This window comes from Herpailurus yagouaroundi, unplaced genomic scaffold (genome assembly GCF_014898765.1).
Source record: "Herpailurus yagouaroundi ecotype Mexico unplaced genomic scaffold, PumYag 163, whole genome shotgun sequence".
Taxonomy (NCBI): Eukaryota; Metazoa; Chordata; class Mammalia; order Carnivora; family Felidae; genus Herpailurus; species Herpailurus yagouaroundi.
The window spans coordinates 26,635,131-26,660,814 of record NW_024412404.1 but is presented as its reverse complement, the minus strand read 5'-3'; the positions used below and the strand labels follow the sequence as shown (position 1 = coordinate 26,660,814).

At 48.2% G+C, this 25,684-nt stretch overlaps 1 protein-coding gene and 1 non-coding gene across 8 annotated transcripts in view; one reads left to right on the top strand and one right to left on the bottom strand.

Moving 5' to 3' along the window:
- FRMPD2 (FERM and PDZ domain containing 2) overlaps window positions 1–25,684 on the top strand; it is a 108,479-nt gene that overhangs the window by 66,322 nt on the left and 16,473 nt on the right. For all 7 annotated transcript variants that reach the window (XM_040485678.1, XM_040485682.1, XM_040485681.1 and 4 more), the window contains 11 exons: window positions 387–609; window positions 6,206–6,306; window positions 7,683–7,775; window positions 8,377–8,484; window positions 8,574–8,690; window positions 12,063–12,235; window positions 16,040–16,150; window positions 17,205–17,298; window positions 18,161–18,246; window positions 21,644–21,791; window positions 23,733–23,947. In XM_040485678.1, the coding sequence (XP_040341612.1) occupies window positions 387–609; window positions 6,206–6,306; window positions 7,683–7,775; window positions 8,377–8,484; window positions 8,574–8,690; window positions 12,063–12,235; window positions 16,040–16,150; window positions 17,205–17,298; window positions 18,161–18,246; window positions 21,644–21,791; window positions 23,733–23,947 (1,469 nt within the window). The remainder of the gene's footprint in view (window positions 1–386; window positions 610–6,205; window positions 6,307–7,682; window positions 7,776–8,376; window positions 8,485–8,573; window positions 8,691–12,062; window positions 12,236–16,039; window positions 16,151–17,204; window positions 17,299–18,160; window positions 18,247–21,643; window positions 21,792–23,732; window positions 23,948–25,684) is intronic.
- On the bottom strand, window positions 14,489–14,607 carry LOC121037580 (5S ribosomal RNA). Its single transcript, XR_005793856.1, has one exon. It is a non-coding gene; the product is annotated as a 5S ribosomal RNA (ribosomal RNA).

Below are 25,684 nucleotides of genomic sequence, written 5' to 3'. Positions count from 1 at the left end.
CACTTGTTAACATTTGGGAGGACAGTTTTGTAAAGGCACTGAGCAGAGGGGATGCGACAGCAGATGTTACACAAGGCTCTGCTGACATTTGTGACATCGCCCTGAGTGTTAACACCCATCAGACCCTTGGCTGGGGGCTTGTCAGCTGCAGGGGGAGGGAGAGAATCCTCTTACCTTTGCTGTGTTTCCGAGGTCGCTTTCACTAGTGAGTGCTAATTAGGAAGGCTTGGCTAACTGCAAGGACCCCGTGAGTCAGCCTGAGGATAAATTGTGGAGAAAGAAAAGCAACAATAGAAACCGGGGTCTGTGATGTGTTGTTGCCCTGAGAGTGATACATCGAGGGTCATGCTTGCGTGTGTTTATGTTGTTTATCTTTTTCTTCCAAGTTTCAGACCATGATAAGTGTGTGCAAATGGCCAATACGAGTCTTGCACACCTGGTCCAGTCTCAGCCTCTCACTTGGATTCAGCGGCTGTCGGACTCGGAAAACGCGCTGTTCACACCCGCACCCGGGCCGGAAGTCACTGCAGGGGGCCTGCAGCGCTTGTCTCTGGATAACTTCACCTTGGAAACCAGCAAGGAGACTGCGGCACGGGGGATCCGAGGCAGGTGGGTTTAACACATCCCTTCTCTAAGTCCACGCCACCTTGTACTTGGCCCTCCGGGGCACTCTGTACCTGAAGAAGTTACTTAAAAGATGTCGGATATCTAAGGGGAGTATATGCTCACTCAACTATCAGCCAGTTCCATGGAGATTTCCTGAAGGCGGGCTCTGGGCAAAGTCTATGCTAATGTCACAGGGCGGACACACCATCCCCCTGGGCTGCTCTATGTTGTTCTGGTGGAGAAAGAACTAGGTGATGGAACAAAATCGAAGAGGACAAAATAAACAGGTTGTCATTAGCCTGTCTGGCCTTATCATGAGCCAAGTACTGTTCTAAGCATTTGCACACATCAACTGATTTTACCCTCACCACCCTGCGAAGAGGTTTCTGTGGTTCTTCCAAGTGTACAGGGGACAAAATGGAGAGTTCGGGCTTTGAGCCCATCTGACCCTGGCATCCACACTCCTAACCTTTATACTACTCTGTCTCTCTACTGATGGATTGCTTGTCATTTGATTTGTAACTGAAAATAATGAGCTTCTAAACAGAAATTTACATTATAACACATGGATCCATAAATGTAGAAACAGCCTCGAAGTTGGATTACACTTACATGGCAGGTTATATAAATAGCTTGGATTCACAGGCAGCACATGACCAATGGAGGTTTTCTGGAGGAGGTGTTTTTCTGGAATGAGTTATACATTTGCTTCAGCAAGAGGGTACGGATAATTTGTCCGAACTGCAATGTATGTATGTACCTACCTATCTATCTATAATTCTTTTCCATATAAATACATATATATGTAATTCTTAGACTCACGCCCCAAATTCTTTTTTTTTTTTTTTAATTTTTTTTTCCAACGTTTTATTTATTTTTGGGACAGAGAGAGACAGAGCATGAATGGGGGAGGGGCAGAGAGAGCGGGAGACACAGAATTGGAAACAGGCTCCAGGCTCTGAGCCATCAGCCCAGAGCCCGACGCGGGGCTCGAACTCACGGACCGCGAGATAGTGACCTGGCTGAAGTCGGACGCTCAACCGACTGCACCACTCAGGCGCCCCTCACGCCCCAAATTCTGTTGATGCAGATATGCATCACCGTGCACCACAAACAAAATCAGCAATGACCGAGCACGACTGTTAGTGTACCTAGTGCTGCCTAACAGACTCCTCTAAAGCACAGTGGCTTAAAACATCAGCCATTTTGTTATTCTGTTTCCCAGTTTTCTGGGATGGAAATTCAGGCAGGCTTCGGCTGGGTGATTCTTCTGCTTCATGTAGTATTGGCTGGGGTCACTTAACAACAGCACTCAGCAGGACAGTACTCAGCAGGACTGGTCTGGAGGCTCCAAGATGACTTCACTTACACGTGTGGCCCTTTGGTAGGGATGGCTGGGAAGGTGAGCTCTGTTGGGCACCTCTTACTCCCTATCTGGTCTCAGGCCCCCCCCCCCCCCCCCCCCCTGCACATGGTGCCTCCAGCCAGGTAGCCAGGCTTTTCCATGGCGGCTCAGGACTCCAACAGGTCAAGGGGAGGCTGGCAGTCTTCCTAAAGGCTGGGCCTGGAGCCGACACAGTGTTGCTTCTGAAATACTCTTTTGGTCAAAGCAGTCACAGGTCAGCACAGATTCAAGGGTAGGACAAACAGACTTCACCTCTTGATGTAGGAGTGTCAAAGAATTTGTGGCCGTTTTTACTCTGGCATTTAAATTAATAGTGCTTTACAACATTTTAAAAGCCAGAAGAAGCTATGATTGACTCAAGGCCACCTCGAGAATGTGTTGATTGCAAAGGATCCTTCCCGAGGATGAGGGGCTTCCGGCGATCTGCCCACGGGCTCGCACCGTAGGGCCTCACAGCACTCCAGGGCAGCCAGCCTACTCCAGAGAAAGCCGGGTGAGAGTCCTCAGCAAACCCTGCTGCTATTTCCATCTTAGTTCACAAATGCCCAATGTTCAGAGATCTTGGCAACTCGCTTTGGAGGTTACTAGCAGCCCTTACGTGAAAAGGGAAACGGGGTCCTTGGCCATCTGGAAGGCCCCAGAAGCACAGCCGGAGACAATGACTGAATGCAGTGGTTTGTGGAGATGGTGCCAGGAAGCAGGAGTGAGCAGGGTGAGACAGGAGGGGGAAATCGAACCAAGGAGGGCACTGCCATGGGAGTAGCTGGTGTGGGCATCCGGGGCTGTTTCCCAATAAGAAGTGTACAGAAGTCCTCCCAGAATTGTCTGTCTGAAGGACAGGCAGGCGGACACTTCCGGACTGGCTCCTACCCCCTCTGCTGGAACGTTGTCCGTGGGAGGCACGAATTCCCCCGTGCTTTCAGGCAAGTGGGGGATAGCGGGGGCAGAGGGCAGCCGAGATGTACGACAAGCTCTAGGGCAGAAGGAGGACCACGCTGGATGTGGTCAGCACGAGCCGAGCCTGAGCTCCCGTGGGACTGCTCACCGCTGCCGTGATCAGAGTCTGAGGGGGGCTGAGAGTGGACGTCCATCTGGCTCTGTCGGTCTCCGTGGCATGAATGAGATGTTCAGCATTTCTACTGTGGCTGGTGCAAAGATGACTCAGCCGGGGGCCCCTTCAGACGGGGCTCTGGAGCCAGCTCAGCATCTTGCTGCCTGCTCAGCCATCTATTGCTGTATGATTTTGAGCAACTTATTTAATGAGTGCCTCTGCCTCCTCATTTGTCCATGGTGATAACACACCCACCCCCTGGATGGCTGTGGGAATTAGACCATGCTGGAAAGCACTGAACACGGGCTGGGTCTGTGGTCAGTGTCCTAACGGGGGTCCCTTCTCCTCGTCTCTAGAGGACGTGGTAGGAACACCCCCTAGAGGGATAGAATGGGTTAAACATATGTGGTTATTTCCAAATGAGGGGGCTGGAGAAGGCTGCATGGGGCATGTGACACCAGGTCGTGACGGCTGGTAGGTTTGGGCACAGGGAGAGGGAGGGTAGGATTCCTTGAGTAAAGGCCCAAGTTAGTCTTGCTGGAAAAATTGGTTGAGCACCTGCTGTGTGCCAGCCCCGGGCTACTGGCGGAGGATGCAATATGAGCAGGACAGACACAGTCCCCGCCTTGTGGCACTCACAGACGTGACAAGCCCAGGGGCCTGTGTGGGCAGGAGCAGGCTGTGCTGTTGGCCTGCAGCCCGGAGCTTGCGGCTTGGTGGCTGGAGCCGGGACAGGAAGGGTGGCACTGCATGCCGGCATTCACACAGGCGAGGGGGGACCCCAGTCCCGGCGCCATTCCCGAGTTGTTTGCTCAGCACGCCTTAGAATGGAGATGTCAGTGGGGGCATCAACCCTGACACACCACCCCTGCCTCACCCTCCTTCCCTGAGAAGCCGGCTCCCCATTTCACATCACCTTTCCTGTGAAAACTTTCCTGACTGTCCCTGCAAAGGGGTGGCTCCTTGATGTCACTGGCTCCTTTAAGAGCAGCCGCCCTTGTGGCGCCTGGATGGCTCAGACGGTTGACTTTGGCTCAGGTCATGATCGCACAGCTCATGAGTTCAAGCCCCATGTTGGGCTCTGTGCTGACAGCTCAGAACCTGGAGCCTGCTTCAGATTCTGTGTCTCCCTCCCTCTCTCTGCCCCTCCCCCACTCACGCTCTGTCTCTCTCCCCTTCAAAAATAAACATTAAAAAAAATTAAAAAAAAAAAGAGCAACTGCCCATGTCCTTCATGCCCTTCTACGCTGACATCCACATGTATCTACCTGTCTGCTTGTTAAACAGTGAACTTCCAGAGAACAGTAGCACCTCTGCTTTTTCCTCAGCTCTGTGGCCAGTGTGTGGAGGCTTCCAGGAAATGGTCTTTTTTTTTTTTTTTTTAAGGTTTGCAGTAAAATACACACGACATAAAATTCGCCATCTGAACCATTTTTAAGGGTATGGTTCAGTAGCAGTGTTAAGCACGCTCACGTTGTTGTGCGAACGATCTCCAGCACCGTTTTCATCCTGCAGACTTGAAGCTCTAGCCACAAACCCACAATCCCCACCCTCCTCCCTGACTTCCGGAGAGCCACCATTCTAGTTTCCGTCCCTATGCCTGTGACCACTCTAGCTGCCTCCTAGGGATGGAATCATGCAGCGTTTTGTCCTTGTGGGACTGGCAGGAAGTGCCAGCCCCTTATCCTTTTTAAACAACAGTGGCACATGTGGCGGGATCAGGCAGGCCGTAGAAACCTGGGGCATGAAAGTCCTTCCCTTTCTCCAAAGGTTCTCCCCAGTGACCTTGTCCTCAGAGCCTCTGTTGGCCCTTTCAGGACTCCTGGGAGTGTCCTTCCTGTAAACCCAGGAGCGCTGTGCGGTGCCTCTCCTTGGGCACTTTGGTGGGCTCCACGTGGTGCGAAAGGCACCTGTTCTACGTTCTGCCGTGGGCTGGGGACTCCCGGAAGGCGGAGCCCACCTCTGATCCACCTTTGCCCTCAGTGTCTTGCCAGCCCAGGGCCTGACACCTGGTGGGGGCCCAGTCGACTAGGGTTGAATCTGCTGAAATGCACAGTATAAACAGAAGCCAAGCCAGAGCGAGGCCTCATTCCTAATCTCTGAAGAATGGCTCTGTGCTTGCCCCTGGCCCCCGCACCCGCCTCCTCTCCCCCTTCACTCCTGTCCTTCCCTTTCTAGTTCTGGCCTGTCTGAACAGAGCGGTGCCAGGCTCCATGCCAAGAGCACCTGGCATCACTGATCCAAGGGAAAGGCAAGAAGCTCCGTGGGAAGCTGCCTGCGCCCGCATCCCTGCCTTAGTCTGGCTGCCTGAAGCAGTGGGGCGGCTGTGAGCTCACTGAGGCTGGGGACAGTCTTGGGGGAAGAAGGTTGGCCTTCCTTTCTTCAGTTGAGGCCCACGCCGGCTTCTTCCAGGGCTCTGAGCCCCCATGGCTGTGCATCTACTTTTCCCTCTTACTCTCTCTCTACTTTGCTCATCCCTCAAGGTAGCTTATCGTGTGTACAGCTGACCCTGGGGGTGGGGCAGTGTCATCGCTTAATTCATTATTCCCCTAGGGCATAGGATATTCTTTGTTCTCTAGAATGCTGGCTCTGCAAAGGCCAGTTGGATGCCTGCATGAGAACTTCTTGTTCGTAGCTTGGTATGATTAGGGGGTAGCCCACCCAAAGCCTGCAAGGGTCAGGCAGGTGAGTTACTGCGTGGAGCCCTCAGGGCCCATCACAGTGGAGGCGCTGGATTAAACACAAAAGCAACCAACAAAAAATCAGGACCCTTCATACTCGTTACTTTGTTTTGGAGCCAAACGTGTGATATTACTTCACGAGTGTGGGAAATAAGAATACTATTCCTATTATATGGTTAAGAAAACGGGGGTTTGGAAGGGCCTCATATCCAACACAAAGGAGAGACAGTAGGAGGCTTATAGGGGGCCCAGGTGACTCTAGGGTCCCCTCTGAGTCAGAAAGACCCCAAAGCTATTCTTTCTAGTACACTCCTGACAGCCACGTCAGCCCGTGATGGGGTGTGTCTGCGGGTCTGCTGGCTGGCCAGGCATGCGGCTACCTTCCCCACGAACCATACTCAGAAATGCCAGGAAACTGCCTCTTAGAGTCATCTTTTCTCATCTTGTGGCCTTTCCCTGCAGCCCCTGCATGGGTCGGGAGCAGCTGGAGACCATCTCTTTGATCCAGAAGCCGACGACTCGTGACCGTCTCTCCGGGCCGCCTGTTCCCAGCGTGCACAGGGGTATGGAACGGGACGTGGGCTAGGTTTGGGAAAAAGGAAATCCTACACGTGACGCTTGCTTTTAAAGCTTTTGCCACCACTGCACGCTGCCTTCCCAGTCGTATTCACAGTCCTTGTGATTTTTCAATTAATGTCAAAATGACTTATGGTCAGGAAGAGCCCTTGCAGTCCCACTTTGGCTTGGGCGGGGGGCATGTGGGTCTGAAATGTGTCAGTGCTGGTGAAGGTTCTCAGCGCTCTGGTCCCACACAAAGAAGACCTTCTGTGGAGTGCTGTGGTCAGAAATGCACCGTCCATTTCAGCTACAGCTCTTCCCCGACCCCGAATATCACCAGGCAGCATTCTCCCTGTTGTACATCCTCTGGGGAAGACCCTAGGGAAAGTAAAGACAAAATGATTCCAGAACTAGAGAAGATATTTAGGCTTGACAATTCCCCCTAAGCCTGGGGAATCCCACTGAGCAGCCCTTTTTTTTTTTTTTTTTTTTTGAGGGGGAGAGAGAGGGAAAGAGGGAGAGGGGGGGGGGGGGGGGGAGAGAGAAAGAGAGAGAGAGAGAGAGAGAGGGAGAGAGAGAGAATGAATCTTAAGCAGGCTTCACACCGAGGAGGATGGAGCCCAACGCGGGGTTCAATCTCACAACCCTGTGATCATGACCTGAGCCGAAATCAAGAGTCAGATGCTTAACCGACTGAGGCACCCAGTCCCTTCTGTGCTGCTCTGTACCATAATTGTCCACCAGGGTCTGCCAAGGTCCCTGGGGGGGGGGAGGAGAGATGTGGACAGCTCTGAGCTGTGGGTCATATTTGGGGATTTTCCCATGTGCTCTGTGGCCTGAATTGGAGCGCTTCACCCCAGGACTCCAGCTCATCCAGAACAACCTCAGAGCTCTGCTTTGGGTCCCCTCTAAGACCCAGGCTCTGGGGGAAGCCCTCCAGGGTACCCTTGCTGAGCTATGGGACTATGTCACCCCCAATTATTAGAGACCCAGGAGGGGAAGGCTTTGCTGTCCCATGTCCGTGCTCTAACTTTAGTTTGACTTTTCACTACCCGCAAGTACATCTTTGCTCAAATTCTGTCTTGTCCCAAGACCAATGCAGAAAGATACTAGCTGTAGGAAGTTGTATAGAAAACAAGTACCATGCCCCCCACCCCCACTCTTGTCTCTGCTCATCATGAGCCTGTACTGACCCAGTGAGGCTCTATGAAGCAAGCGTGTTGACCCAGTGATGGTAATCAGAGGTGTGTGTTCAGTGATCCATTCCCAGTGTTGTGTGCACCTGTGCACGTGTGTCTGTAAGACACTGTTTACCCCTTTTGTGTTAGGTCTCAGATAATTTGAGGAAAAGCACAACGTGGGGCTTTGTTTCCACCTCTAGAGCCACAAAGTAACAGGAGAAAGAGCTTTATAGCTGAGCCGGAACGAGAAATCGTGCATGTGACATTGCGCCGGGATCCACGTCGCGGTTTTGGTAAGAGGGCTTCTGGTAGGTGAGACCCAGCCTCTCCCTCTGGGCAGAAGGGAGGCTTGTGCCATTTTCCCTTTTGACTTTTGTACTCTCCTCTCCTGCCTCTCTCTCAACTTGCCTTTTTCAGTGATCACTTCTTTTTCTTCCCTTTAAGTGTCCCTAACAAACAATGGAATTTCTGGGTCAAAGTTTTCCTTTGATACTGTAATAGTGATGTATGGGGACAGATCATAGCTACACTTGTGAACATAGTGTAATGTATAAACTTGTTGAATCACTATGTTGTACACCTGAAACGAATGTAACATTGTGTTTCCAGTACACCCAAATTAAAAAAAACATCTCTTTCCTATTTCTGAATCTACTGGGGCAAAATTCAGCGCCCATTGATGGGTCTGTGTTCCCAGCTTTAGCTGTGCTTACTAATGGGGGGCAGTCAACTTTTATCCATGTGTCCGGCAGAGTAGAAGGAGCTGTTTGAGAATCAGAGGACTTAGATATAAGCAGTGCCACTTGGTAGCTGTGTGATCTCAAGCAAATAACCTAACCTCTCTGGGCAGCAAAATCATTAAGTATCATCTTATTAAATACCATTGGATTATAGGTTTTGTCATCAATGAGGGAGAAGATGTTGGCAAAGTTGACCCTGGCATCTTCATATCTTCTATTATACCTGGGGGACCAGCTGAGAAAGCTAAAAGGATCAAACCAGGTATGTCTTTTTAAATTGCCAGACACACTACCTTAAGGAATGTCTCCTTCTTTCCTTGATGGTATTATTAAGATGCTTTATTTTTCCAGGAGGGCAGATTCTAGCCTTGAATCACATCAGTCTGGAGGGCTTCACGTTCGACATGGCTGTTAGAATGATTCAGAATTCTCCCGAGAGCATAGAATTAACCATTTCTCAGTCAAAAGGTGTGTATGTCTTCATCTGTGTTCAGAAGCCGGAGAACCTCCCCCATTTGCAGGAGTTTGTTATCACCACGAGGTACTAGATCTTTGCGATTACATAGGTTTGGCGTCGCTTTTCTCATGCTGGTGGCTTGCGGAGAGGCAGTGTTGTGGCACAAAGCACTAAATTCTGTAGTTCTTTGCGCAGAATGGGCTCTACTCTTGCTTGGTCTGCCCAAGGGGAGTGGTCTCCTCCATCCAGTTCTTTATCAGATGTGACCGATACAGCCATTGTGTGTTTTCCTGCTCACTCTTCTTGCGTGACAGGGAGGACATTCTTTTTGTCACTCAAGTCCTTATGGAAAGTGGCTGCTCCAGAGTTTCTACATAGCTGGGGCTTGGATATGGCAATCAGCTGGGGAGGAGACTGGAGAGCTGTTCTTGAAGGTGAGCTCATATCGCAAGCGCACTGGTCTTACCTGGCTAAGACTTGGCATGTTGGAGATCAACCTAGAGAGTCAACTTCTTTTAAGAGACACTTGTATTTATCCTTTAGGTAAGTATGAGAGAGCAACAATTTCCCACATCAAAGAATAACATTATTACGTGCTATGTTTTTGGAGCAGGTTTGGGGAGATGAGTGGAAGTAAGGAGGGATGTTAACTTTCCCTTCCCTCCCAGTTACCTGGAATCACTACTGCGTTTTGGTTGAACGATCCTGTAATTGAACCGCAGACTGCCCGCGAATCCCAGCTCCTGGATTTCTTTCTCACACTCCTGTTCTCTGGACAGTTTCCCCTTATGTACAGAAATGCTTCACATCACACCAGCCAACGTTTTCTTGGTCCTAAACGTAGGCACCCCATTTGCCTTGCCCTGTGAAAGGCACGTGCGTTCTCTCAGTCTTGCACACGTTGACCCCCGTGGCCAGATGGTTTTCCCAGGTGTGGTAGCTGCCGCTGGACAGAAGCCACAGGGGATGGGAGGTGGCAGCAAAGCTGGAGCATCAGCCATGTGCTTTCTACCCTGTGTTTGGAGCTGACCTGGGGGCTCGGCCCCAGCACTTGTGAGACACCAGCCCCGGTTCACACTGTCTGCTGGATTTCCCAGCACTGTCCCTGTTCTTCACATCCTATTTTAGCCTTCCTTTCATTCCCTTCCACATTTTGCACAGGACTAGGACAGAAAGGAGGAATCGAACCATCCTTTTTTTTTTTTTGTCAGGAAACGATGCAGCTGGGCTGGGATCGGTTCGGCGTCGTTCAAGGCTGGCTATTGGGATGGGAGGTGTCAGCAGTTGGCCCCCAGAGTCTGTGAGGCTCAAACCACAGTTTCACACTAGAATTTTGGACAGCGGCCTTCCCATAATGCCTGTGAATTACATGTCTTTCCACCTTAGGGCCCCAGTTACCTGTTGGTAAGTGTGTATTACCACAGTTGGCGTTCCTCACACAGCTGCCAAGGCTTCACTGCTGTGCATTTTTTTTAAAGTTTTCTTTCTTTCTTTTTCTTTTCTTTTCTTTTCTTTTTTTTTTTTTTTGAGAGAGAGAGAGAGAGAGAGAGAGAGAGAGAGAGAATCTTAAGCAAGCTCCATGCTGTCAGCACGGAGCCCAACATGAGGCTTGATCCCACAAACCTCGAGATCATGACCTGAGCCAAAATCAAGAGTTGGATGCTCAACCGACTGAGCCACCCAGGCACCCCTTGACTGCTGTGCATTTGTCTGTGGTTAGGCTGCTGTTGGGGGCAGGCGCTCTGGACCCGAGGTCAAGGACAAGACAGATAACGTTCCCATCATGGGAGCCATCACTCTCTATGACAGATTGAGTTTTAATTTCTGCAGAAGGTCTCCTAGCTTGTACTTCTGTTAGGCAGGCTCACGTTGTATAGCTTGACTTTTTATTTCAATCATAAATCCTGTCCTCATCTCGCATGGAGTGTGTGGAAGAAAATGAACAGATGCTTACAACATTCCCAGAAGGACAATGACAGTAGAATCTGTGAACGAAATGGCTAGGGATAAGGCATTAAAGAACAATGGCCCCACCATTCCCTACTGAATACCTTTATGCTCGAATAACTTCCAATCTAATTCATTAAATTACAGTTCATTCAGTGTGTGAGTTTGGGTACTTCCCTGTGTGCTAATGAGTCTGTATCAAAAGTAAACCTACTTGTGTGTTTATATATCCAGATCTAAAAAAAGTCAGACTAGTATACCTTCCTCCCACATTTATTTGTTAAGCAGCTAATATTAACATGTTAATAGAAAATACATTGGGGCGCCTGGGTGGCTCAGTGGGTTAAGCATCAGACTCTTGATTTGTGCTCAGATCATGATCTCACCATCATGGGATTGAGCCCCGGGTCAGGCTCCATGTTGACAGTGTGGAGCTGGCTTGGGATTCTTTCTCTCCTTCTCTTTCTGCCCTTCCCCTGCACACACTTGCAACTTTTCTCTCAATAACTAACTAACTAACTAACTAACTAAATAAATAAATAAACATTTAAAAAAATAGTAAATACATTTATTGAGGCTCTACCATGTACTAAACTAATTTCTCTTCATCTCTCTCTGTCTATATGAAAGATCTCTCTGCATGTATAACTTCTAAGCCCTACCAACCCCCAAAGGTCGTTGATACTATCTGTATTTTAACTAATAAGGAATTTGAGGTCCAGAAATGTTAAGTACCTTGCCCAAGATTTTGTCTATTGATTCCTGACCTCATGTTCTTTCCCCTGTTTTGTGCCAGGTCAAGGGTCAGACATGGAGTAAATACGAATTAGTTGCCTAGCCTTCACCCACAAGGAGTCCGCCATCTTGTTATTACCAAATCTTCCCCAAAAGACCTAACATGTTAGTCTTTGGATCACATGGTGATTACAGGCACGCTCAGCGGGATCTCTGGAAGAGGCTGAGTTTAAGAGCACCACCACATGCTTGCTGTGGGATCCTGGGCAAGCTACTTAATCCTTCTAACTCTGCTTTCTCATATTTGAACTGGGATAACACCATCCTGGTGGATATGTCAAAAAGATGTGTGTGTGTGTGTGTGTGTGTGTGTGTGTGTATACATAAGTGTGCTTGTGTGTGTGTTTATGTATTGCCCATCACATGGCAATAAATTAATAAGGTGGAGCTGGCATTATTAACTCTCCATTTGCTCCCATATTTTCATAGTTGGGTCATACTTAGGTTTCTAAATCACACTCAGAATCTTCCCTTCCTCTATTCTAAATGCATCATCCTTTCCGAGGTGCTAAACTGACATCGTTCCCAGCAGCTATAACAGGTCTCTCTGTCATTGGAGGAAAATACTGTACCCCATGTAGCATGATGCCACTGAAATGCCAGCCTTTCCAAGCTGTTGACTTCTTGGCTTGTTTTCATAGGTATTTGTGGAAATACCCCAAGTGAGGAAAAGAATAGCCCAGCCAATTCTGGGGTCTTCTCTACAGACAGCCCAAGCAACAGGCACCTGGGAAGTTTTTCATCACACGCACAGGACCAGGAGAAAAATACTGAAGAACTGGAAATGGCTCAGACTCAGAGCTTACTGTCCAGGGTGAGGCCTTAGCTTTCCCCTCTGCCATTAATGGTAATCATCCCTTGGTTCACTCTCTAGAATTTGGAGAAAAGAGAATAGTGTGGACTCCAATAGTCCCGGCTCAAAATTCCTTCTTTGCTCTTTTTTTGCCATGTTAGCTAGATAGAATTTACTTACTCCCTCTGACCTTCAGCTTTCTCGTCTGCAAAATGGAAATAAATGCCTGCATTGCACGGCTACGGAGAAGAACATAAAGGGGAAAAGGCAAAGCCATGCCTGGGCCATGCCCGGGCTGTAGGGTTCAGTCTTTGAACCTTCAGTGTCCTCAGTCACTGATTATAATTGTTACTGGTAATAACATTGACTGCTACCAAGGGACATGTATGAACAATCAGGCATCCCATAATTCTTGGCCTCTAGTTGTCCCTTGAGATCCAACTCAATGGCTTTGCTCTTGACAACGCCAGGGAGGAAGAAGACAAGCCACCTTTGGGATACAGAGGGCTATGAGCTTCAGTCCCAGCGCCACCGCCTTGAGCTGTGTCTCCTTGGACACTTGGTAGAAAGGTCTCCTTTTGCCCTCCAGAACTTTCTCCCTTCTGCTCTGGGCCCCACGAAGCTGATGTTCAGAGACGGTGTCAGCCTTCTGTCCACTCGTTGGCTGTGCCCAGGAGAGGCCCTGTGCCTAGAAAAAACTCTCTGCTTTCCTTTACTCTCACACTAGGACCCCACTTACGACATCACACTTACGGCACTGTTGTGTGGGTTTCTCACCAGAAGCAATTCTGGCAGTAACTGAGTGGAGTTAGCACCAGGTCCCACAGGTTTTGTGGGATTGGACTCAGTCCCACAAGACTGCCTCCATCTGGGAAGCCAGTCACAAGTAGTAGATCCACAGGTTACCCACACTTCTGTCCAAATTTGGCTACAAATTGGAGGTTCCCATGTCTCCCCCTTGGGTTTGATAATTGCCTACAGCAGTTCATGGAACCCAAGAAAACAGTTTTCTCGGTATTACCAATTTATTACAGAGAATGTTTTAAAGGGTGCAAGTGAACAACCAGTGAAGAGATGCATAGGCCAAGGCCTGGAAGGATCCTGAAAACAGGACCTTTTGTCCTCATGGGGTTGAGGTATGCCATCCTTCCAGTGCATACATGCTTTTGGTATTTTTATGGAGACTTTATCACATAGGCATGGTGGATCATTAACTTATTCTCCAGCTCCTCTCACCCTCCCCTCCCCCTCCCCCCCCAAAATCGATGGGGAGTCGAGTGAGGTGGAAAGTTCCAAGCTTCTAATCATGGCTTTGTCTTTCTGGTAACTAGCCCCCATCCTGAAGTTATCCAGAAACCCACCGAGAGCTGCCCCTTTAGAACAAAAGACTATTACTCAAGAAATTCCAAGGGATTTGAGAGCTTTGTGTTAGGAACCGGGGTCAAAGTCCAAAAATTAGTATAAAAGATTCTCCCAGTCTCTTAAGACTTAAGAAATTACAAGGGTAGAAGGAGCTCTGTGCCAGGAAGTGAAGAGAGACCAATATATGTATATGCTATTGTTTTATACCCTGGTTGAGTCAGTAGTTGGGGGTGGGTGGGGGCAATATTGTCACCCTGCCTGTGCTCAGGTTGGCCTCGTCCCTCTTCTGAAAGCACAGCTTGTATGAGGTGCTCTTCACCATAGAACTACTCTGTAGATTCCACCAGTCATTCCCTCCTCTTGCTCCTCAGGCTCAGAGAAAGTAAGTGAACCTACTGTTTCTTGCCCCAGTGTCCGTAGCCCTCCTTGCTGGTTTCTTTAAATGCCACCACCTCTGAAAGCAGGCCTCGCGCAGGCTCTCCTCCATGGACCAGGTTGAGCCTGTACCCCTTTGCTTTCTTGCTGGGACTCTGGTTCACAGAGACAAGTTATCCCACTTCTCTCCATCTCATTTTTATCCTTTATGAGTAGAGGTAATGTCTGTCCACAGAGCTGTGGGGACAGAAGTGCCCGGGCTCTGCCTCGCAGTAGGGCTCCAGGAATGTTAGCTCCTTCCTAATCAGTCATGGTGCCTCATCTGGACAGTGCACCCCATGAAGAGCAGGGATAAGGGGTCAGTATGAGGATAATCCTAACAGCGGACATTTATGGAGTGATTAACCATGTGTCAGGCAGGATCCTGAGCACCTATATGTTTTATATCACATAAGCTTGGCCGGAGCCGTGCTCCCTGGGGAGGGAGGGTGCCAAAGGAGAGGTAAAGGAGGCCAAAGGCCAAAGGGCAAAGGCAAAAGCCTACAGCACCCAGTATTCCCAGGTGGTCTCCCATCCAAGTACTAACCAGGCCCGACCCTGCTTAGCTTCCAAGATCAGATGAGATAGGGCGCATTCAGGGTGGTATGGCCGTAGATGCCATTACAAGCTTATGAGATAATTATTATCATCAACCCTTTTTATAGGTGTGGCACCTGAGGCACGAGAGGAAAGGAATATGCTCGAGGTCTCTCAGGGAGTGAGTGGTAGAGTTGGGATTTGAATCCGCGAAGTGGGACTGTAGAGCAGAAGCTTTCACCATAGGGCTGTACTTCAGAAGGTCTTCCTTGGCAGGAAGCAGGGCCAAGAGGGATTCAGGTTGGGGCCTCTGAGGCTGCAAACCTGTGAGCTAGTTTTTGGTGAGCAGTTGACGGGAGTGATGGTGTTCCAAAGCCACAGCTGACCATGGTACAGGCTATGGAACCTGTGCAAGACAGGCTCTTCTGGGCCACAAGGCCAGTTTTGCAGGCTGGTAACTTTCAGTGGCATAGTGGGGTTTACACTCTCGCTTTGGACTTCACCCTTAGTGGCTGCTTTACTCTTTGGATTTTAAAGTTTGGACAAAACATCTTGCCAGACTCTGTAGGGTGGACTGTCTCTGGAACAATTGGAATTTCATCTGTTTTATGCCGGTCTCTTTGGAACCTCCTCTGGTGGACTGATAATTTTCTAGCTTACTTCAGCCTGTTTATTTTCCTATGGTATTAATGGTATTTTCCAATATGGTGAACCGAAAGCAGCTAAGTAAAGGGGGCAAACACGACAGAAGTCTGGGCTTCTAGCCCGTGGCTCTATCTCCACCCATGGGTACAGTTCACTAAAAGTTTCTCCCCTACTAAACAGTAGTTCAGTAGGGGCAGGTCTGTATTATCACTGCTGTCCCCTCAACTTGCACAATGCCTGACACATAATTGGTGCTCAATTAACGTTGTTACATGACTGGATGAATGAACAAACAAATCACACACGATAATTGCCATAGTATGGAGTTAAATCCCTGGCACGTGGGAGATAATTCTTGTCTTCTGACCTTTCCTCAGGCATTCAACCACTGTTAAGTAGAGCTCCAGTGCAGCTACTCTTGCTAGGGATGATCAGAGTTTCCCCTGAGGTTTTTTCTGTTCAAGAAGCTACTGTATATCTGGTGTACAACATCGCTTAGCTGGTGTCATGCGTGAAGCTACCAGGAAGTGCCTAGATGGCTTTAGTTCTCAAAATGATATGTGCATCTTGAGTGGAAACAGGAGGGAACCTATATTTATTGAGCCCTGCTATGTGCTGGGTATGATCCATAGTCACAGTGAGAAGGGGATCTCTCATGCCAGTTCTGTGGATTGAGAAACCAAGGTTGGAGAGACCAAGGGACTGGGCCAAGGTCATGTAGGGAAGATCTGATAAAGCTGGAAATGATCCCTGTTGAAGCTGAAATCCATGCTTCTTTTGGTGCGTAATCCTGGTGAGAGCTGAGAGGTGCTATCGGCTTACGTAGGGCAAGTGCCTTCATGCCTTCTTTATTTTTGTGTTCTTTAGGGGCAGGATGCTGGTACGTCTTGTCCTCCACCACCTTCAGAAATCAATGCCAGTGAAATCTACTTTGTGGAACTGGTTAAAGAAGATGGGACACTTGGATTCAGCGTGACTGTAAGAATTATTAGGCAAGCTCGGGAAGTACACAGTTGAAAAGATGTTCATCTGTAGCCTTGGTGGGCATTCCACTCATATAGCAACCTCTGATAATGTGGTCCTGGGTACAAGAAGCACACGAGAAGTGGTGAGCCAAGAAAGTCAGTGGGGCCTCCGTTAAGGTGGGGCTAGGAGTTCAAAGACAAACTGGGAGATTTAGGATGATCAGGCACTCCAAGCAGTGCGGGTGGGATTGGGTGATGGGGTCCTGACTCTGTGGTCATGCTGTACAACCAGAAAGGCGCAGCAGAGTGGGGTTGCAGGAACATAAGCTGAAGGTGAGTGGGGGTGACCCATGGTCATCCAGAGCAGCGTCACGGTGAAGCTTGGTGCTCCCGCTTCCAAGGACAGAACAGAGTCACCTTGGCCAGAGTGGGGTCCAGGGTGATCACTTTGTACTGGCTTCTAAGCTCTATCTGCAGACCCTGGAGGAGGGAAGGGGGAAAAAAAACTGCACAAAAATGATATACTCCCACTGCTGGATACGTGTGTGAAGAAATCAGAAGAAAAGATAAACTTAGATCTTCATCTCGTGACCTGTAGGGATGTTCGCGATCTATTGTTAAGTTAGAAAAACAAAAGTAAGTTATAGAACACTGTGTAGTTAATTCTAAGTTTGTACCTACAAATCAAAATTCAAGCACACAGGATGTGTCAGGCCCGCCTTTGGGCCTGTGGCTGCATCCATGTATGCTGTTTGCTACTTATGGAGAGATGATGTGGCGTGTTGATGTGACTTCAATTTCTGAACACCTGCCATGGGTCAGTGCTGGGCTGGGTGTGGGGCACAGCTCCCTCATGCTGGCTGTGTTGTTATACTCCTTTTGGGCATCTAATCTTGCTGCACAGTGAATAATGTAGTCTGGACGAACAAGTGAGTATGTGACGTTGTCACATGGAAATGAGGTATTGGGATAGAGTGTCAGGCAGATGGGGGAATCTCTTAGGGAGGTTGGGGAGGCTCTTTCAGGAGGGGGCAGACAGGTGGTGAATTTTTCATTGTGTTTTCCAGGGTGGCATTAATACAAGCGTGCCCTATGGGGGTATCTACGTGAAATCCATCGTTTCTGGAGGGCCAGCTGCCAAGGAAGGGCAGATCTTGCGGGGTAAGGAACGGAGTATGTTGGGAACTGCATTGAGTCATGTGATGAGCCCTGGCCTGGGGGTACAGCCTCCAGGCCTTGCCTCACTCCCACCCTAGACTTTGTGCAAATGATGGCCTCTCCAGGTCCTGGTTTCCTCACCTGGGAAAGGGGCTGATGTAACCTGTTCCACCTGCATGATAAGTTAACAAGGGGATCAGATGTTTGTAGTGGCACATTGGGAAGCAAAAGGTGATTTTAAAATATGAGATTTTAAATAAGCCCATTGCTGCTGGCCTTCATGGGAGAAATTAGTGCTTCCCATGGAGGACAGAGAATGCATTGGTGACCCCACTTTTTCGCATCCAGGGAGGACACCGGCAAGCTTCCTCTCTGGCCTTCCTCACAGTCACTACACTGAAGCAAGGGGGTGACTGTTATTGCTCTCCAAAATGGCCAGTTGAGCTAGAAAGGGAACGTTGGATCTTAGTCACTTCCAATTTCTCTAGAATTCCTGTGTCTCTGGCATCAACCAGGTCTTTCTGACCTGTTTTGAGATAAAAAACAGCCTCGGGATATAAATACAATCCCTAAGTGACTTGAAAATACTTTCAAAAATGGTTTCGGAGGAAAATAGGAGGAAGGATATGGCTCTACAGAGTTGGCTCAACCTCTCTGTGAGCCAATAATAGAAAGATTTTTGTATCATTGATCTATAAAGATGTCCAGAGAGGTGGCTGGCAGCCAGGACCTATCTGGGCTCCTCACAGCTCAGCTTCCTGTCCCTCCTTGAGGCTGCATGGAAGGGTGCTGGGCAGGGGCCTCCCAGAGGAGTGCTTCCTGCAGCCTCGGGAGCTCAGAGACATGACATCTGTCCCCCTCCCAGGTGACCGGCTCTTGCAGGTGGACGGAGTGAGTCTGTGTGGCCTCACCCACAAGCAGGCTGTGCAGTGCCTCAAGGGTTCTGGGCAGGTGAGTGCACCATTATTGGGAGCTGTTCTTCTTCCTTCCAGAGCTTTCCTGGACAACATCAGAAGCTGCAGTTGCTTCTGGGTGGGAGGCGGACAGGCAGGAAACCAAACAAGACTTTCTTCTTTGTCTTTTTGTTCTCTTTCACTTCTTCACTTTTCTATGGTGATGTGAAAGCCAGGAGGAAGCAGAAAGATTTCCCAAGCGGAATACCTCACCCCTGCAAAGACCCTTGAAAAACTTGCTTTTCCCTTGCTGAGTGAGATTCTAGAATCAGAGAGCTTAACAGAGCTGATGTGCTGGAGCGACTTCTTGCGCCTCGCTCTGGCTGCCCTCTCACACTCTCCGCTCCAGCCTGAGCTGACCAGTGCTTCCATCGGCTCTCAGGACCTGTTACCAGCTGGCCTTTGCACTTGTAGGCACCCTCTTCCCAGTTCATGCTATTCCCATCACCCTGGGTAAATTCAGGCCACATTGTCCTGGGATTCTTTTCCCAGTGAAGTAGAAATTCAAGACACCCTGAGCCGAAGGCGTGAAGCCGTTATTCTCTGCAGCGCCCAAACAGCATGTGGATGTTACCATGCTGTGTTCAGTTCTCGTCCTGAAGGTGGGAGCCTTACATGTCTCAGTGTGTAAGCCACAGAGCTGGCGTTGCCCTCTAAGTAACTGGGGAGTTGGCAGAGAGAGGAAGGACTCCTGTGGCCCTTCTGGCAAACTGAGGGAGCAGAAGGGCCCCTGCTTGCTTCCTTTCCAGAAGCAGTCTTCTGGTTTGTAGTGCAATTAACTTATGCTGGTGATCTTGGTTGACCTAACTTGAGGACAGAGTCATAATTTATTAGTACTCTCTGTTAGACTTTTTCTAATGAACGTGATTAGAAAAGGTACTTCTTGCTTGCTGCTGGCATCTTGCTGGCAGCGATAACAGGTAGGAATTGTCACTCTGGGATCACGGGCTTGGTGCTGAATGACAATGGCAGCAGAAGGAATGTTAGCAGGGCCAAGGCCCCTGAATGGAAGCTTGGCATTTCTAAAAAGCTTCCAGGTGATGTCCAGCCACTGGTTCCTGAACTATGCTTTGCGTAACAAGAGTAAAGAGTGTGTCGGGAGGAAGGATGGGAAATCAAACCAGAAAGAAAAGGGAGGCCAGATTGGCAGAGGTTGAGGATACCCTGCTAGGGGTTTGGACTCTAGGTGATGGGAATCATTGGAAACTTTTTTTTTTAATATGAAATTTATTGTCAAATTGGTTTCCATACAACACCCAGTGCTCATCCCAACAGGTGCCCTCTTCAATACCCATCACCCACCCCCCCCTCCCTCCCACCCCCCATCAGCCCTCAGTTTGTTCTCAGTTTTTAAGAGTCTCTTATGGTTTGGCTCCCTTCCTCTCTAACCTTTTTTTTTTTTCCTTCCCCTCCCCCATAGTCTTCTGTTAGTGAAAACATATGATATCCGTCTTTCTCTGTATCACTTATTTCACTTAGCATCACACTCTCCAGTTCCATCCACGTTGCTACAAAAGGCCATATTTCATTCTATCTCATTACCAGGTAATATTCCATTGTGTATATAAACCACAATTTCTTTATCCATTCATCAGTTGATGGCCATTTAGGCTCTTTCCATAATTTGGCTATTGTTGAGAGTGCTGCTATGAACATTGGGGTACAAGTGCCCTTATGCATCAGCACTCCTGTATCTCTTGGGTAAATTCCTAGTAGTGCTATTGCTGGGTCATAGGGTAGATCTATTTTTCATTTTTTGAGGAACCTCCACACTGTTTTCCAGAGCGGCTGCACCAGTTTGCATTCCCACCAACAATGCAAAAGAGATCCTCTTTCTCCGCATCCTTGCCAACATCTGTTGTTGCCTGAGTTGTTAATGTTAGCCATTCTGACAGGTGTAAGGTGGTATCTCATTGTGGTTTTGATTTGTATTTCCCTGATGAGGTGTGATGTTGAGCATCTTTTCATGTGCCTGTTGGCCATCTGGATGTCTTCTTTAGAGAAGTGTCTATTCATCTTTTCTGCCCATTTCTTCACTGGATTATTTGTTTTTTGGGTGTGGAGTTTGGTGAGTTCTTTATAGATTTTGGATACTAGCCCTTTATCTGATATGTCATTTTCAAATATCTTTTGATCAAGAGTGTTGCACGCTGCTGGTGGGAATGCAAACTGGTGCAGCCACTCTGGAAAACAGCATGGAGGTTGCTCAAAAAACTAAAAATAGAACTACCCTACCACCCAGCAATTGGACTACTAGGTATTTATCCAAGGGATACAAGTGTGCTGTTTTGAAGGGGCACATGCACCCCAATGTTTATAGCAGTGCTATCCACAATAGCCAAAGTATGGAAAGAGTCCAAATGTCCATCGATGGATGAATGGATAAAGAAGATGTGGTATATCTATACAATGGAGTATTACGGGGCAATCAAAAAGCATGAAATCTTGCCATTTGCAACCAAGGGGTTGGAACTGGAGGGTCTTATGCTAAGCAAAATTAGTCAGTCAGAGAAAGATAAATATCATATGACTTTACTCATATGAGGAATTTAATATATAAAACAGATGAACATAAGGGAAGGGAAGTAAAAATAATATAAAAACAGGGAGGGGGACAAAACATAAGAGACTCTTAAATATAGAGAACAAACTGAGCGTTGCTGGAGGGGTTGTGAGAGGGGAGTTGGGCTAAATGGGGAAGGGGCATTAAGGAATCTACTCCTGAAATCATTGTTGCACTATATGCTAACTAACTTGGGTGTAAGTTAAAAAAAAAAGTGTTACATGTTCAGTTTGTGTCTTAGATCAATCCATGGGTAGCCAAGGGCAGAATGGACTGAGGAGGAGAAGATAGGGTCCAGGAAGCCAAGTTAGCTGGAGCTTTGCCACAGTCCAGCTGGGCATTGCCAATAGGGGAGGAAGTGGGGGAGGGGGAGCCCTGGGGGGAGATGTTTCTGATGGTGAACAGGCAAGTCTTAGAAAGCAGATGGACATTTGGAGGGCGGAAGGGGGCAAGCTGGATCACTGCAAGTGTGGCCTCTAGGAAATTAATTGAGGGATGGTTCCATGTTCTGAGAAAGCAGGTGCAGGAGGAGGAATGTTTTAGGCAGTATGGGGAGAGGGTAGTGAGGATGTGAGAGAGGAAGAAGATGAATGTGGCCTTGAATGCACAGAAATGGAGGTACATGTGTTACCTCCAGGAACATTTGTCTGACAGGCACTGGAAAATATGGCTCTGGATCCTAACAAGGAGGCTAGATTGAAGATTTTCATTTGAGATTCAAATGAAGCAGCTGGTGGAAGTATCAGAAAATTAAGAAGCAATTGCAGGGCGAAGGGAGAGCCTCCTGGTGGCTATATGAAGTGTAAACTGAGCTTGTCCACCCATCTTCTAGGTTGCAAGACTGGTCTTAGAGAGAAGAGGCCCCAGGACCACACAGCAGTGTCCTTCTGTTAATGGCAGGATGGCAGACGGATGCACGGCTGTTTCCTTGGCAACAGCCTTGCCCGGCAGGCCTGCGAGCTGTGTCTCAGCGACAGATGGTGAGAGAAGAGAGAATTGAGTGTTACTATTGTTATGTCATCCTGTGCTGCCTTTGAATTCTCTACTCAAAAGACAGAGCAGGAAGGCTTCCTCTGGGTTCTCAAAGGACAGTGAGCACGATGTGGCTGGCTTTCGGATGCAGGGGAAGCCAATCTGATGGAATATGTTTCTGGGAAAAAAAAAATACATTGTCCCCAAACAATTGCTAGGCATAATTCTCCCCAAGTTTTCCGAGGTTTCTTGATCAGCTGCCCGAATGCTTGTGTGTAAATATGTAAGAATGAAATTGGAATGAAAGGGTCATGCATTTCCTGACCAGATCTCCACATTCCAGCCAAGATATTTGTAACAAAAGATCTGGGGAATGATGAGGCAGGCTGGGAGAGGAAGGTGCTCAGGAATCTAACCTTACTATTAGCATCATTTAAAACCATAAACCTCCATAGGTTTGCAGGGACATCATTTGCATATCTTCTGAGAGGTGGCCTCTTTGCACTTCCCTGGTGACTTTGTTTCCTGCTAGGAAAACATGTATTTCTTTTGTATTTCATGATTTGGAGCTTAGCCATTTTTCAATCCCTTTACAGAGATTTTCCTGAAGGTATAAGTCAGGTTGAATATAAGGTAGCCATAGTGAGTGATGGGGTTGGGTGGAGGGGGACACGTGTGCATAAGATGAGTCTGTTTCCTTTCTCATTGCTCCTCTGCTCACTCAAATGAGGCCCTTTGACAAACTGACTATCAGATGAGGGGAGGGGCCTAATGGCAGTGATGGTGGAGTTGGTCGCACAATACACCTGAACCTAAAAGCATTAGATGCTTTCATTCTTGCCCCAAATTAAGGTTTACCAGCCAGTGCTCTGTCCTATTGATCGATTGCCAACTGAGTTGAAGGCAGACCAGGAGAGACCCAGAGACCTCTTTTGCTGTTAGCCTATGGAGGTTCCTGAGGCTGTGTCCCTCTTTGGTGCCCAGAGGTAGCTGTTTTGTCTTATGATCCATCCACATGGCTGAACAAAAGAGCAGCTAAAAAATTTCCACAGAGTTTACCATAATTTTCTCCATGGTCTAGTGATCAAAATTTTGTTTCAAGTGTGCTAAAAGTGATTGAGGTTCTAAAGGAGTGGTAGGAATATATATGATATACGTTATGGGCATATTATGTCTGTCTATAAACTATATCTTTACATATAAACTTTGCCGATTATCTAGAATTGTTTTCTCCAATATGGTAGCTACTTGCCACGTGTGGCTATTGAGTACTTGAAATATAGCCAATCCAAATTGATAAAATACATATTCAATTTTTGAAGACTTAGTTCATAAGAAGGATGCAAAATCTCTCACTAATATTTTTTTCATATTGATTACATGTTGAAATGGTAATATTGTAGATATATTGGGTTAACTATACTATATTATTAAGTTTATTTTTACCTATTTCTTCTTACTTTTTTTTAAGCTTATTTATTTTGAGAAAGAGGGAGAGCGAGTGTAAGTGGGAGAGGGGCAAAGAGAGAGGTGGGGGAGGGACAGCGAGAGAAAGTGAGACAGAGAATCCTAAGCAGGTTCTGCATTGTTAGTGCGGGGCTCAAACTCACGAACCGTAAGATCATGACCTGACCTGAAATCAAGAGTCGGACACTTAAGGGCCTGAGCCACCCAGGTGCCCCATCTTACTTTTTAAAATGTAGCTGTTCGAGAACTGAAATTACATACATGGTTCGTCATTTGCATTTGCACCTCACCTTGTTTCCATTGGACAGCACTGATCTAATGGATCTAAGTGTAACGGACTCTGTCATAAAAATTAGCAAAATGAAATCTTTTTGTGTAAAGCAGAAATAATTCTTGCCTGCTTGACAGTTTGCATTTTAAGGCTGGTCAGTTTCCTTTGTAATCTGCTGTCAGATTTACCTTGTTCGCATCCCACAATACAGGTCCTAAGTTTGAAGTCACTCTGAAAAAGAATGCCAGTGGCTTGGGATTCAGCTTCATGCAGATGGAGAGAGAGAGCTGCAGCCATCTCAAGAATGATCTGGTGAGAATTAAGAGGCTTTTCCCAGGGCAGCCGGCTGAGGAGAACGGGGCCATTGCAGTTGGTGACATTATCCTGGCCGTGAATGGAAGGCCCACAGAAGGCCTCGTCTTCCAGGTAGGAGACCATTTGGCCCTGTGTGCACACTGACCCCTCCCATGTTTCTTTCAGGCCCACCTAACATAAGGAATACCCTGGGCTCTCGAAAGTCACACCAGGGGCCTGGATCAGATAAAGAGAGCAATTGGTGGAACATTCTTACATTTAATTTTCTGTCTCAGTTCTTAAATATCTGACCTTGAGTAAGCCTTGCTTTTAATTAGGTTTATAATGGAAGTGAAGATAAAACCCTGGCTCTGTGCTGGCTAAAGCACACCTAAAATTCCAGAAGGGGGATATATGGGCTGAAGGGATTACAGTAGGTCCTTTTCTGCCCTTCCTCACATTTCTCTTTTAAATTTACAGTTTTTGATGTGTCGTGTTGCATTGGTTGTCCTGTATGTGATCAAAAATGTAATTAAAAGAAGAGAGAGTGAAAAATGGACACTTCTCTTAATCTCAATGAAATATTATGCATATGCACAAAATCTCAATGAAGTATTATGCATATCAGTCAGGGTCCTGGCCGGAAATTGAGTCACTTGAGGAGAGTTTAATAAAGGTGTGAGCTGGTTGTTAAGAAGCTCAAGGGAGAGTATAGAGCCCTGGGGCTGGGAACAATGGGTGCAGTTTCCCTGTCCACCCCTCTCAAGTCCAAAGGCATATGGGAAGGAGCAATTATACAACCCGGGAAACTGAGAGAGCTGGTGAAGTGGACGTGGTGACATGAGCTGTGATATTAGGTGGCAGACCCAGCCATTCTGCACAACCCCATGGGGAGGAAGACAGAAAAACAGACATCCACCTCCCTTCTCTTCTGCCGCTGATCCTGCCCATGCTCCCATTGGCTGAGCCCAACAGGAAGTACCTCTCTCTCCTCATGTCTCTGATCCCCGCCCACGCTCCCATTGGCTGAGCCCAACAGGAATCGTGGCTGCAGTCTGCACAGGCCCACCTCCAGAGCACAGAGCAAGGTGGATTAGTCACTCTGGACCGGGTTGTGAGAGGTGGGGAATCCTCGGGACAGCGTATGTTTGGGTGGTGATACCTTCATCTATCTAGTGTGGGAGCCAACTGTTTTGAGAGAACCAGTGCTGGGTCAGCAGCTGTCTGAGGAACTAAAGACACAGAGGCGGGCCATACACGTGGTCTCAGAGCTCGCAGTGGGGTGGACAAACAAGAAAACAGACCCGACTGTGGAAAACAAGGGTCATGAGAGACAAAGCTGCTTGCCCCGGGGAACCGGGGAGGGAAGAAACACATTCTGTGGAAGTCCACTGTCGCCAAGGGGGGGGGGGGGCGGGTATTATGTGGCGTCCAGATTAGCGGTTCTCCAGTGGGGATGATACTACCTTTCAGGGGACATTTGGCAAAAAATTCACGTATGTTTGTGGTTGTCACAACTGGCGGGTGCCCACTGGCATCTAGTGGGCAGGGACCAGAGATGCTGCTCAGCATCCTACCATAACAGGACAGCCCCACAGCAGAGTTATCCAGACTAAGATGTCAGTAATGCCGAGAGGCCGAGAAATCCTGGCCTAGATAAGAAACAGGAGCTGTCAAGGCACCCTGGGCTCTGAGAGAGTGGGTTGGAGGGAGAGGCTCGGCACGGTGGGAGCTTAGGGTATGGGAGCAGAGGGGACAGGTGGGAAAGAGAGAGTGGGGGCGAGAGGCAGGTGAGAACGGGTCCTGCGTACTGGGCTGCAGAGCTTGTTGAGTGTGAGGTGAGCCAGAGGGGGAGCTCAGCAGGAGAAG